General features: G+C 37.1%; 1 protein-coding gene across 1 annotated transcript; it reads left to right on the top strand.

Moving 5' to 3' along the window:
• The first annotated feature begins 13,271 nt into the window (after positions 1 to 13,271).
• On the top strand, positions 13,272 to 14,231 carry LOC109255619 (olfactory receptor 4K14). The gene has a single exon (XM_019430449.2). It carries the CDS (start codon positions 13,299 to 13,301, stop codon positions 14,229 to 14,231), a length of 933 nt encoding a protein of 310 aa, XP_019285994.1. The 5' UTR covers positions 13,272 to 13,298.

The following is a 14,231-nucleotide window of genomic DNA, read 5'->3' on the forward strand; positions in this document are numbered from 1 at the left end:
CTTGAAATTAGCCACCTACCTGAACACTAAATAATTGACATTTTTAGTCGATTTTCTTGGGCTTAGAATATAATGTTTCAACTATGATAATCTTATGTTTTCCTATTATTTTCTAATATCTTATTTCATATTTTAGCTCATGACATTCTAAGACAATACTTTTTCTGAAATTTTTCTTGAATTCCAATGAACACTATATATATATATATATATATATATATATGTCATAGATGTTCTGAGATATGTATGGAGAACTACTGATTTTAATATGTTTATACAATATGATGAAAATGTTATACATTTTTATGAAATAACATATTTGGGATGATAAAAACTAACATTTGCACTTCGCCTATTTGACATGGAAAAATTTACTAATTTCAGTCTATTGTCAACATTTCCAGTGGGTATAAATAAATGTTTTTTAATTGTAGAAGAAATGAATCTAAAGTTCGGTGTGCACAGCTCAATAAAAACTGGAAGTTTACAAGAAGCTTCACTGCCACCTAGTGGCTGAAATCACCTGTTTCTCTTCCTACCTTTAACGAAAACCAAGAATTAGGAAGGAGGATTTATAAGAATGGTCTGGAGTCTTTTCAATCCTCCAGTAGGCAATCTATATGCAGCTTATACCTTTCAAAGAGGCAGTCAAGTTGATTAACATCTCACCATTACCCAAAATGGCCATTTTCTCAGACAGATTTTAATGTTACTTGAAGGGTTTTCAGTCTGCTAGTACCCGTCAGGTAAGTCCAGAATTCTAGGGGACATCATAACATATTAAGTCACCATGAGGAATTAGAATATTCTGAAAAAGGTAAGGCAGACTAGGACCAAAAAATTATCTATATGTCAAAAACAATGTTCATGATTTTTAAATCTATTGCCTACCATAGATTTACAAAGCTAAGTCTTTAACCTCCCTAAAGTGTGGATGATCCTTCCAAACTGCAAGAGGAGCTAAAAATATATACTACTTGTCATCATTTTAGTCTGCAAGGCTAGAACACTTTGCTCAGAGTTGTTCTGCCATATGATTTTACTTTGAGCATAATTGGTCAGATAGGTTGATGTGTCTAAAGGAAAGTAAGACTCATTTGAGGCTACTAAAGAGAGAGTGGCCTAAAGCAATTCTTCAGTCTGTATCTAAAAGACAGTATTTGAAAAAATAATTAAGTAAATAATTAGGCTGTCTGGTGAAGTCTTTGGCTATCTCAGTCTTATGAGCTAGGTGCTGTTTTCATTCCCATTTTATGTATGAGAGGACTGAGGCAGAAGACTTTTATAACTTACCTAACTGTCCATAGCTAGAAGAAAACAGAACAGATTTCAACTCAGTCTGTTTTTAGAAGCCATGCACCTCTTTATAATTTTCTATGTTGCCTCTACTAGCGTTAGCCAAATTCTGGAAATACATTAATAAATTACCTCTTCCCCAAATTCAGAAATTGTTTAAAATATAATAGAGGGCTGGGAAGCTGACTCCATGGACAAATAAGGCAAAGGTTAATTTATTGCTCTTATAGGCTAAAGTCAAAGAAAAGTGATATAGAAACTTTCAACTGTAAGATTTACTTTCAAATGGCAATATTTCATTTTTTTGGTGGCTGAGTAACTTTCCATTTCCACATATATACCATATTTTTTTATCCATTCACCAGTTGATGGACATTTGGGCTCTGTCCATAGTTTGGCTATTGTTGATAATGCTGCTATAAACACTGAGGTTGCATGTACCCCTTCAGAGCTGTATTTTTGTATTCTATCGGTAAATACCTAATAGTGCAATTGCTGGATAGTAGGGTAGTTTTAGTTTTTTTGAGGAACCTCCATACTGTTTTCCATAATGACTGCACCAGTTTGCATTCGTAGATAGAGCTAGAATGTATTATGCTAAACAAAAAAAGCCGGTCAGAGAAAGATACCTAATGATTTCACTCATGGAATTTAAGAAGCAAAACAGATGAACACATGGGAAGGGACGGGGAGAGATGAGAGGGAAACAAATCGTAAGAGACTCTTAATGATAGAGAACAAACTGAGGGTTGACAGAGGAAGGTGAGTGGGGGATGGGCTAGATGGGTGATGGGTATTAAGGAGGGCACTTGTGATGAGCACTGGGTGTTGTATGTAAGTGGTGAATGACTGAATTCTGCTCCTGAGACCAATATTGCACTGTATGTTAATTAACTAAAATTAAGTGGAAAAAAAAAAAAAGAGAGACTCACTTGTTCACAGGTATTGGGTTTTGAAAATGACTACATATAATAAAGAGGATAAAATTTACAAATAGTGTTGATTGAAAAAAGTGAAATGATTTACATTTCTGTCCTTGGAAAGTCAACCTTCTCCATGCACCCAATGTCCAGGAAGCCAAATTCTGAGACACTCGTTTTGAAACAAAGAAACATGTATTACGAGAAGGCAGCCCATCTCGGAAGCTAAGCAGAGTCGGGCCTGGTTAGTACTTGGATGGGAGAAGGCAGCCCAAGGAGAAGTCAGGGGATTATTCCCAAAGCTGCCTTGACTTGTTGACCCTAGGGACAGCTTATATACATGAGAGGAGGGTCATGAGTTTCTTAAAAACTTGTTGGGAGGGGGGTCCTTGAAACAACCTGGGGGTAAGCATTCTTCTGGTCAGTGAGGAGCTTTTTGGGACCTGGTATGATCAGATACATCAACACCAATGCTAGTCTCCAGCCCCATTAGGTTTCTAGAATCAGTGGATAAACAGGGAATAAAGGTAAAAAAGACAAAGGCAAAGTTAATGATTGATTGGAATGAGGTTAAGAGATTCACAAATGATGGTTATGTAGAGAGCAAACAGAATGCAGACCTAAGTTAATAATGCAACTAATAGAACTATAGTTCCCCTTAGGCCTTCAAAACAGGTCCAGGAACCAAGCACCTGCCTCAAATCCCCACTCTTATTTTATAGTTCTTCCATCTTGGAGAATAGGGACAATGACCGCTCTTGCTGCTTCCTGCTGCTGAGGGGCAAAGAACAATAGCCAAGGGAGTGGAAATGGGAAACCTGTCTTCGAAGACGTTCTCCAGTGTCTGGGCACAGGGCTTGGACCTCGGTTTTCACTGTGACTGTTTCTCAGGAGACTTTCCTCAGGTGGCCACAGCTAGCAAAGTAGCATGCTGTCTCATTACTCTAGTTTGTTTGCTTCTCTGTTTTCTGGACTTGATCCCAGTTACTAGAAACGTTAAAGGCAATCCCTACCGATGCCCAAATAGCCCTCTCTAAAACTACCACTACTTTTTGTAATTTCCTTTGACTATCTGGGACACTTTGGCTAATAAAAGTCATATGTATCACTTTTAAATTGTCAGGTGCTTCAGGGTAGATGTCAGCATACTGACAATATGCTTGATGGATTCATTCAGGAAAAGATGAAGCGTCTTCAAGAGGCAGCTGATTAACTTATTGAACCTTATTTAAAATTTTTTTAAAGGTTATTTATTTATTTTGAGATAGGGAGATGGGGGAGGGGCAGAGAGAGAAGAAGAGAGAGAGAATCCCAAGCATGCCTTGTGCTGTCAGTGCAGAGCCTGACACGGGGCTTGAACTCATGAATGGTGAGATCATGACCTGAGCCAAAGTCAAGTCAGATGGTCAACCGACTGAGCAACCCAAGCACCCCTTAAAAAATTTTTTTTTAGTTTATTTATTTTGACAGAGAGAAAGAGAGAGAGAGAGAGGAAGCGCACAAGTGGGGGAGGAGCAGAGAGAGAGAGAGAGGGAGAGAATCACAGGCATGTTCCCTGCGCTCAGCACAGAGAGCCTGACATGAGTCTTGATCCCATGAACCTTGAGATCATGACGTCAGTCAAAATCAAGTCGGGTGGTCAACTGACTGAGGCACTAGGCAACCCAAACCTTATTTAGATTCTTTTGTTGAGGTACCTCTGTTTTTTAATCCTATCAGGATACATTCTAGGTAATTTTGAAGTCTCAGGAGTACTCTTGAGTTTACATATTGATTTGGTTGCAGTGTCTCTGGTGCCTCTAATGCCTCTGTTTGGTAGTATTGTTTGAATCTGGTCGATGAAACTCATGGGCTTGTTTCAAGTTAAAAGAATGGGAGGAAATGGGAAACCTTAGTTGGGAGAGTCATAGATGTTCAAAGAAAGCAGAGGAATATAGGATCCAGCCCAGCTGTATGGGCAAACTGCACACATGCAAAGACAATTAATCAGAATTAGAATTTAACATCCACAAAGGTGTGTTATTGAAATATAATTTTTCTCTCTAAATTTACCCTCCTTTTTATTGAAGGTAGCCACATGAAGTCTAATTTGCTGCAAAATAAATCCAATTTTAACAAACCTGGCCTAATTATTCACATAAGCACAGCAAGAATAGTGATTGGCTATATAGGGTCTTTTAAATCTGCTTTGCTAGATTGTTTCATAAGGAATTTCAGATTAACTTTTAATAGTCTTTTGAGGCCAGAAGCCAAGCCAAGTACTTATCATTATTTTTCTCTGCAATACGTGTAGATGTGGGTTGTTTCCTTTCTTCTCGAGGTCCCTAAAATATCCTGAGGTTCCTGTACCTGCCAGCAAGTGACATTCTTTACTGTCCTGGTATGGGTCCCGGGAGTCTGCAAGCAAGGGACCAGGCTAACATTTCCAAGGGCTTCATTGGCACCTGAAGTCAACCTTGTTTCTTAAAGCTGGTCATATCTGAGTTTATGTGTGCCTCTCTCAACTATGACATTCCAGTCAAAGTCTTAGTAAAATAACCAGTGTTTTCAATGATGTTCTGTTACATGAAAGATTCTTACTGAACTTATGGAAATAACTATAATTGCCATGAAAGAAAGAATACTTACTGAGAGTTTCTGAATTCTGGAGGGTTCAGGTAGGGAGAAAAGATCAATGTGTTCACAAAAGAATACTTTATCAAAGTTTCTGTAAGTCATAGATCTCTTAAGAGAAAATTGTTTCTTAAGTCTGGAAACGCAAACATTCAGATAAGAGTAATCAAAACTGTAACTCCAAAAGACATGCTTATTTTAATTAAACCAGCAAACTCAAGCTTTCATTTATCAGAGGTTATGCCAGATCATATGAACCTGAGAAGAATTTGAATTAGTTTCCATCTTTGCTTGTAAGGACGTCCCATTCTTAAAAGTGCTTGTTTCTAACTAAATAGAGCTCTTTTATCATTAATTTTAGTAATATCATCCAGAGGTAGACAACACCATATAAGACAGGCAAAAATAAGAAATTTTAAATAAAGATTTGTATTTTTTCTTGGCAAATAACCTTATGGAAATTGTGGGATTGATTTTGAGCAAGGGTGTTTTTTGAGTCATTTGTACTTTTAAAAGTCCTTTTTCTTTCCTTTTTTTACTTTCAGTCTCAGGGATGCAAAATGATTTAGATAAGTAGTTCCCAGAGAGGTTAAAGGACTTTGCATTGTTTCAGGGGCAGTATTCCTGGTTTTGCAAAAGAACAGTTCCAATTGTATTGTGGCCAAGATACATTACAAAAGAATATGATTGTTTTCTTTTGATTCATAGAAGCATAGCTAAAAGAAGACCAGTTTGCATAGTGCAACCCAAATCACTACATTCTGGATTGAACTGGTGTTCCCCATAATACAGATAAGGCAGACAGACAGGACTAACAGTATTTTAGCACTGTGGGAGAAAAACAAAAGCAAATGATCCATCAACAAAAGCAATTAAGGATGGCTGTACAACTATTCCATCTTGCAAAATGTGAGGGTCCCTCTTTAAAGGTCTTCTTTGGAAAGATTTCTAAAAAGAACCGAAAGCAAATGAGAGGAAATGCAGTTGCTGATTGCACACACACAAACACACTCTTCAACAACAGAAGCTCTCCCAGAGCCCATGGAATATGTCTTTGCTTCAATTGAGGCTTGGCCTTGAGAAGAGGCCATTGTAGGTCTCTGGGGCAGCCAGGGGAATTTCCTTGGATTCAATGGCAATCCAAGCAGCTGTGGGAAATTCCCATGAGGTCACCCCTCTGGCCAGGGCTGGCCTGCTTGGGACACAAGGCTCCTGGCTGGCTCACCAAATTTCTTAAGGAACTCAAACTTGTCAGTGTGCCTGATGCATAGTTAGTCAATGTCTGAGACATTGGTTTTGATCAAAGAGAGCTTTATTATCAGAAGGGCAGCACAAGGAGAAAGCAGGGGATCATTCCCAAAACTGCCCTGCCCTGTTGAGCCTAGGGATGGCTTATATACATGAGAGGAGAGCAATGTGTTTTTAAAAACTTGACGGGGAAAAGAGCATTTGAAACAATCTGGAGGTAAGCTGGCCATCCTCTCAGCCACCCTGTGCTCTCAAATCTGCCAGAAAGTCCCCCAAGTAGTTACAACACTAATCATAGTCTTGGTGGGGAACTTGCTAGTGTCCCCAGTGCCTAGACTAACATCTGGCACACTGAAAATGAAACACAGAGAGGTTGAGCAATTTCCAAAGATCACACAGCAAGTCAGGAGTAGAGCTAGTCTACAAATCTCATGTTTAATCACAAAGCTGTTTCAAAACCCTGTTCTTGGTGTCTTTAAGTGGAAGTGGATAGGAAGGCTGTGCTGTTGGTCAAGACAACATCTGGGGTGCATTCTAGCTCTGAGGTACTAGAGATAGCAATTCTCCACTGAAATGAGATCTCAGCACCCACTAAGGCAGACCATTTGTCATTTCCTTGTGCTTTGGGGTTCGTTTTAATTATTAAAAAGAATTTGTTTTACTCTCCTGAATATGTGCCTTCAGGGAAAACTTGGCACAGATATACAATGTGGTAGAGCAAAAATGTCCTATAGAAATATCCCAAAATCTTGAAAGTGTTTGAGATTACCCAAAAGTAAAACACCACTCAATCATAATGCCTAGAAAAATTTGTCGTACAGTAAGAATTAAATGTTTGTCAAAAAAATGCCTTAATAACATTTCTCATTATGTGACAAATGAATGCAAATGTTACATTTGTTCTCAGCAGAACCTATAAAAGGATATGGGAACCATCTAATGTCTTAATTAATTAATTAATATATAGCATATGTCTTACAGGGAGCTACAGGATTTGGGCACCACCCACAATTGTTTACCGTCCCAACGACTCTGTACTTCATTCCACTGTAGTCACGGGAATTGTTTGAACATTGTCGGCAGCAGCCACCTAAGTGCCTCTTCACTGGCTGTTTTCTCTGTTTCACTTTCCGCATCTAGATGTACTCCTGGAGGATCCCATCGCCTCCTTTAAGTCTTTGGTCAAAAGTCACGTTTGCAATGAAGCCTATTCTCAACATCCTATTTAAAATTAAAACTCTGGCATTTCTTTTTTTTTTTTTTTTTTTTAATTTTTTAAAACATTTATTTATTTTTGAGAGACAGAGAGAGACAGAGCATGAGCAGGGGAGGGGCAGAAAGAGAGGGAGACACAGAATCCGAAGTAGGCTCCAGGCTCCAAGCTATCAGCACAGAGCCTGATGTGGGGCTGGAACTCACAAACCAGGAGATCAAGACCTGAGCCAAAGTCGGACGCTTAACTGAGCCACCCACGTGCCCCAAAACTCTGGCATTTCCATTATCTCTTAACCTGCTTGATTTTTTCCCTTACATTTATTGTAAATTACTATTTTGTTTGTGTTTATGTGTCTTTGTTTTCTGTGAGAATGTAAGTACCGTAAGGGAAGCAATTTTTATCAGTTTCATTCACCAATGCATTCTACAAATGAACACTACATGTGTAGTGTAGCATCCTTTTTTGTTTTTAAACAAAACACCATCATCCTTTCTTAACATATTGAAATATGTATTGAAAATGTTATTTTTCTTGTCATTACCTTCTATACACTGATCTACTTTAATTGATATTACGTATTGTGGCAAAATTAAATTGTTATAATTTTTAACATATTAATCCACAACTCTGTAATAGACATCTTTTACTATAGAAATGCCTAGGTCAAGGTCTATTGGCATTTTTCAAGGAACTTGATTTATATTTCCAAAGTGGCTATCTGACAGTTGTACTGACATTCTTTTTGTTTACTTGTTTGTTTGAAGTTTTTATTTAAATTCTAGTTAGCTAACATATAAGTTAATATTCATTACTGACATACAATCTTATTAGGAGTGGGGAGGCAGCATTCCACAGTTTAAGAATATGGATTCTGTGCCTGGGTTAGAGCAACGACTCTGCAGCTGACAGTGTGTGCATCCAAACATGTTAGCTTCAGTGTCCTCATTTGTAAACTGGGAATGATAGTGTTTCTCTCATTAGAATTTTGTGAAGATTAATTGAAAAAATCAACATAGTGCTGGCATAGAGTAAGCCCTCAGTAGATGTCAGGCATTTAAATTTGTATTGTTACTTTCATTACTAAATTATCCATTTTCATCAGACCTGACCATGAGTTTGATATATTTATTACAAATTGATATGTGAATACAAGTATCTCTTGTTATTTTTGGTTATTGAGGTCAACTTTTTAATGTTTATTGGACTATTAGTTCTCTTCCTTTTAAAAAATAATTTTTTTGAATTCTTTCCTCATTTTCCTCTTCAGGTTTCCCTCACTTATTGATTTATAAATACTTTTTCTGTGTCAAGGGTATTAGGACTTTGTCATCAGGGCTAATGTAGCCACACTGGAGCTTTGTGTGGGTTAGGAAAAAAGTACTTCCAAAGTACTTCCAAAGGCCTGGTCAGGATATATTGTTTGTTGGATGGGTGGGGCACAGGCTAGATATTAGTCCCCACAGACCTTGGCCCCCCAGTAGATCTTGAGCAGTTAAAGTCTACACAACACTATGTAGTGACTTTGGGGGTCACAAGATTGGAAATAGAGTTAACTAGTTTGTAGTTGGATATAAGTGACACTTCCTCAAATACAAAGGATTTTTTTTAATTTTACATATTTTTGTATATTGTTATTTTGCTTTCTGAATTCTTCTATTAATGAATTTATAGTTAGCATATCAGTTAAGGTTTTCAAGAAAGAGAGAAAGAGAGAGAGAGAGAGAGAGACAGAGAGAGAGAGAGAGAGAGAGACAGAGATGGGGGTGGGGAGATATTTATTACAAGGAATGGTTCATGTGTTTTTCAGAGGCTGGCAAGTCCAGAATCTATACTGTAGACTAGAAGGCTAGAGTCCCAGGAGAACTGGTGATGCAGATGAAATCCAAAGACAGTCTACTGGAGAATTCTTTCTTGCTTGGGAAGGCCAGTCTTTTTGTTCTAGTCAGGTCTCCAAATGATTGGATAAGTCCCACCCACCTTGTGAAGGGGAATCTATTTTACTCAGAGTTCAGGAATTTCAATGTTAATTTCATCCAAAAACACTTCCCCAAATTGACACACAAAATTAATCATCATGTTTAGGAAATCTTACTCTACCTTCAAATCAAACATTCACTTGTTATTTGTCATAAGCTTCTCCATAATTCTTGGCTTTACATAGCATATTTGTAACTGCATAATGACTGAATATCAAAAACAAATGACATTGATGCATAGAAGTTAGTTCTACAATTTTTCTTCAGCAATTATTGTGTGTTTTAAATAGAGAAAGAGAAACTTAGAAAGGTTTTGTGATTCCTTTACAGCGAAACACAATAATCTAAAGCCAGTTTAGAACATGAAACATCTTATTATACCCAGATACTGATTTGGCACTGACATCCCTTCTCAACTGGGTTATGCTCAAACACCTAATATGGAATTGAAGGTAATGTGAATAGTTGCAAACATGATGATCATTCACCAGAACATTCTAGGATATTTGCAATTGACATATGGCCATTAGCAAAAGAATTTTGAATTAACTTCAAAATGATTCAGGGAGGTAAGTGGGATAACAATCATAAATAATGTACAAAGTAACCCAGACACTAGGAAATTTCATTATACATGACCATACGAATCTGGAGAAATATTTGGCACATACAAATCTGATGCTCCAAAGAACTTTGCATGATCAAAGTTACATTAAAAAAAAATGTACAAGGTTGGCAGATTTTCAATATATTTTTTTAAATGTATGCTGTTGGGGCATCTGGGTGGCTCAGTTGGTTAAGCAGCTGACTTCAGCTCAGGTCATGATCTCACAGTTTGTGAGTTCGAGCCCGTGTTGGGCTCTGTGTTGACAGCTTAGAGCCTGCAGCTTGCTTCAGATTCTGTCTCCCTTTCTCTCTGCCCCTACTCCACTTGCACTGTGTCTCTCAAAAGATGAAAAAATGTTAAAAAATTAAAATAAAACATATGTTGTTAATTTTGCCATCTAAAGGAAAAGCACATTTTCAGTCTATTAACTGGATAAGTATACATTAAATAATTGCAAATGTGTTTATAGAATTTGACATCTTTAAAATCTTTCTTTTTTGTCACTTGGGGAAATGAACATGATTTATTAGCACAAATTTCTACTTGAAGATAGTTTATTCCCCAAGCTCCATTACGGTAATTGGCCATCAATGTCCCATCTTTAAGGGATTCTTAGCTTGAGGGAAAGAAGAGATAGATATTTATATCTAAAGTTAAAAGAAGATTCACATATGAAGTTCTCTAGCTTCTTAAAGTGATGCTTTTCCTGAATTATTTTCCAGGAATAGGAGAAAGAGATTATTAAATCCTCTACAGAAAAAACAAACAAACAAAAACCGCATGTTTTCAAAAGTTCCATTCAAACATAGTAGATTTGAAATACAAATTGAGGGATCTGCAGCATCAGCAGTGAGCATCTTAACTCCAGGTTAGTAAACAGCCTTTGATAGATATTTAGTGAATATGTGTCTGAATATACAAGTTAGCCAGAGACTAATTTATTGTGTTGTATTTTTACATAAAAATCATTGGAGGAAATAAATTAACTTGTCAGTTAAAATCAAATTTTGTTATTGTTTTATTTTATTTTTTTTCATTTGAGAGAGAGAGAGACAGAGCAAGCGAGCACAAGTCGGGGGAGAAAGGCAGAGGAAGAGAGAATCTTAAGCAAGTTCCGTGCACAGTGTAGAGCTCAACATGGGACTCAATCCTATGATCCTGGGATCATGACCTGAACTGAAATCAAGAGTCAGAATCTCAACTGACTGAGCCACCCAGGTGCTGTATTTGTTTTTTAAGTAGCATTTATAAGTATGCAAAATCAACCGTAATTGTTTCTGATTACAAATTTAACATTCATTGAATAATGTTTAAAATGCCATTGTAAATCACAAAGAGTTCTCTGAAATCAGAGCCCTACTTAAGTTCATTTATTCTGCTTCTTTTAACTTACATTTTTAAAAGAGCTTTATTGGTATATAATTTACATACCATAAAGTTTACTTATTTTAAGTGTACAAGTCAATGGTTTTTAGTATATATACAGAGTGCAATTATCACCAATATCTAATTTTAGAGCATCTTTAATTCAATAGAAAGTTAAACATTTTTAAAAAATTTTTGTTTCCTGAGTTTTCCTTTTGATTATTTCAACTTTCCATTCACTTAATCTCTAGAAAACACTAAATTAAACCCAGTAATATGTATGCTAGGATAGTGTCAGGGTCATCTAACTAAACTTGTGAACAGATCCTGAATTGTGATTATAGCCATTGTGTCCACAGTGGTCTTTAACTTCAGATTTATAATTTCCTCCTCCTCCTCCTCCTCTGCCCCCTCTTCCTGCTTCTTCTTCTTCTTCTTCTTTTTTTTTTCTTCTTCTACTTCTCCTTCTTCCTTCTTGTCTTCCTCCTCTTCTCCTTCTCCTTTTTTTTTTTTTTTTTTTTTTTTTTAGAGGGAGAGTACAGCCCAAGTGAGGGAGAAGGGCAGAGAAAGAGAGAGAGAGAGAGAGAGAGAAAGAATTTTAAGCAGGCTCCATGGTCAGGATGGAGCCTGACTTAGGTCTCGATCCCATGACCCTGAGACCATGATACCAACCAAAATCAAGAGTCAGACACTCAATAGACTGAGCCACTCAGGTACCCCTATAATCCCCTTCTAAAGAGGGGTAGTACCTATTCACAGAAAGTTTGCCATTAAATCTTTTAAAATAGTTGATTTGGAAAATGTCAAGTTGGAACTAAAGAATTTGAATTCCTATTATCCTGACAAAAGCCTGGGCAAGATGGGTGCTATTTGAGTAGACTAAAAGAGATATAACAACCATGAATTCCTCTAGATTTTTAAATTCTATCACTATATCATGTTTACATCATTGGAATATTTCAGATATGGAATATGTTACTTTAGTTCCCTGTAGAAGTATTACCAACTATTATTTCATGTTATATCCTTCAATTTTAAAAAGGGCCAACATAAAAAAAACTCAAACGAGGACAATTCTACATCTTTTGTGAAATTACCCATGAAGAATTCTGTTCAATGTCTTTATAAAACATTTTATACAATATCTTCCTCCTAGTGAGAAGACTGGGGTGCCAGTTCATTTCTCATGATAAATGGATTAGACTTATTCATCCCATCTCAGTTCTTATGGAAACTCAGAACTACATTTTTAATCAAATGTTGAATTTATCAGCCACTCATGTATATTGTAAAAGCTACGCACCAAGATATTATTGCATAAGTTTTATGCTCTGGTCCTTATTGAGAGGTCTTGGAAAACATCTTTTGCATTGAAGCCATCCCCAAATCCTATCATAAGTAGTCAATTTATACAAAATAAATCTACAAATGAATTGGATCATTGGCTTTTTAATCCCAAACCCAATGGATTAAAAGAGATTAAAAGAGATTAGGGAACTATATAAATCCTAGGTTAATTGATTTATTTCTCTTTATGCTAATTGCTTTAACAACTGAATTAAGTGAGAATGAGAAACTGTCAATGTTACATAGATATGGTCTGAATGAGTGAGCTTGTGAATGAGCAAACAAATACAGTAGAAGAAGATAGTCCAATGACTACCAGGAGAAATCTGGAAGGAGTCTACATTGTCAAGATTTCAAAACAAGCATTATGGGAATGGTTGCATAACTTTGTAAATTTGTTTAAAAATCGTTGAGTTTTACACTTAAAATGGGTGCATTTTGGTAGGTAGGTACATTTTGTTTTAATAAAGTGGGGGTTTTTTTTTAAAAGGAAGATTCCAAGCAGCCTGAACATGGGAGAAAAGCAAACTCCGCTGTTGGATTTTGTTTTAATCTTCTCTGTATTCTATTTTATGTTATGTCTTACAAATTAAAATTATATTCTGATAAAATTTAGTTGATCACTTTCATGTGCCTGATAGTTGACAGGTCCTTTCATATCCATCTCTTTTCTTTATATAGATTCAGAACAAAATCTGAAACTTGAGATAATGGAACTGCAGAATTATTCCTTGGTGTCAGAATTTGTGTTGTATGGACTCTGCACTTCACAGCATCTCCAACATTTTTTCTTTATATTTTTCTCTGGGATCTATGTGGTCACTGTGTTGGGTAACCTCATTATTGTGGTCACTGTAATTTCTGACCCCCACTTGCACTCTTCCCCTATGTACTTCCTGCTGGGAAATCTAGCCTTCTTGGACATATGGCTAGCCTCATTTGCCACCCCCAAGATGATCAGGGACTTTCTTAGTGATCGAAAGCTCATCTCCTTTGGAGGATGTATGGCTCAGATCTTCTTCTTGCACTTCATTGGTGGGGCTGAGATGGTGCTTCTGGTTTCCATGGCCTATGACAGATATGTGGCTATATGCAAACCTTTGCATTATATGACCATGATGAGTCGGAAAACCTGTATGGGACTGGTGTTGGTTTCATGGGTCATTGGATTTGTGCACTCCATCAGCCAAGTAGCCTTTACTGTGAATTTACCTTACTGTGGCCCCAATGAAGTGGACAGCTTCTTCTGTGACCTTCCCCTTGTGATCAAGCTTGCCTGCATGGACACCTATGTCTTGGGTATACTCATGATCTCAGACAGTGGGTTGCTCTCTATGAGCTGTTTTGTGCTCCTCTTGGTCTCCTACACTGTTATTCTCATCACTGTCCGACAGCATGCTGCTGGTGGGGTATCCAAAGCACTCTCTACTTGCTCTGCACATATCATGGTAGTTCTGCTCTTCTTTGGGCCCTGCATTTTCATTTATGTGTGGCCTTTCAGTCGGTTCTCTGTGGACAAGCTCTTATCTGTATTTTATACCATTTTTACTCCTCTCTTGAACCCCCTTATTTACACATTGAGAAATAAAGAGATGAAAACAGCTATGAAGAAGCTGTGTAACCAACATGTGACTTCTCACTGA

Source organism: Panthera pardus, unplaced genomic scaffold (genome assembly GCF_024362965.1).
Source record: "Panthera pardus isolate Hobbes unplaced genomic scaffold, ASM2436296v1 HiC_scaffold_24, whole genome shotgun sequence".
In the NCBI taxonomy this organism is placed as follows: domain Eukaryota; kingdom Metazoa; phylum Chordata; class Mammalia; order Carnivora; family Felidae; genus Panthera; species Panthera pardus.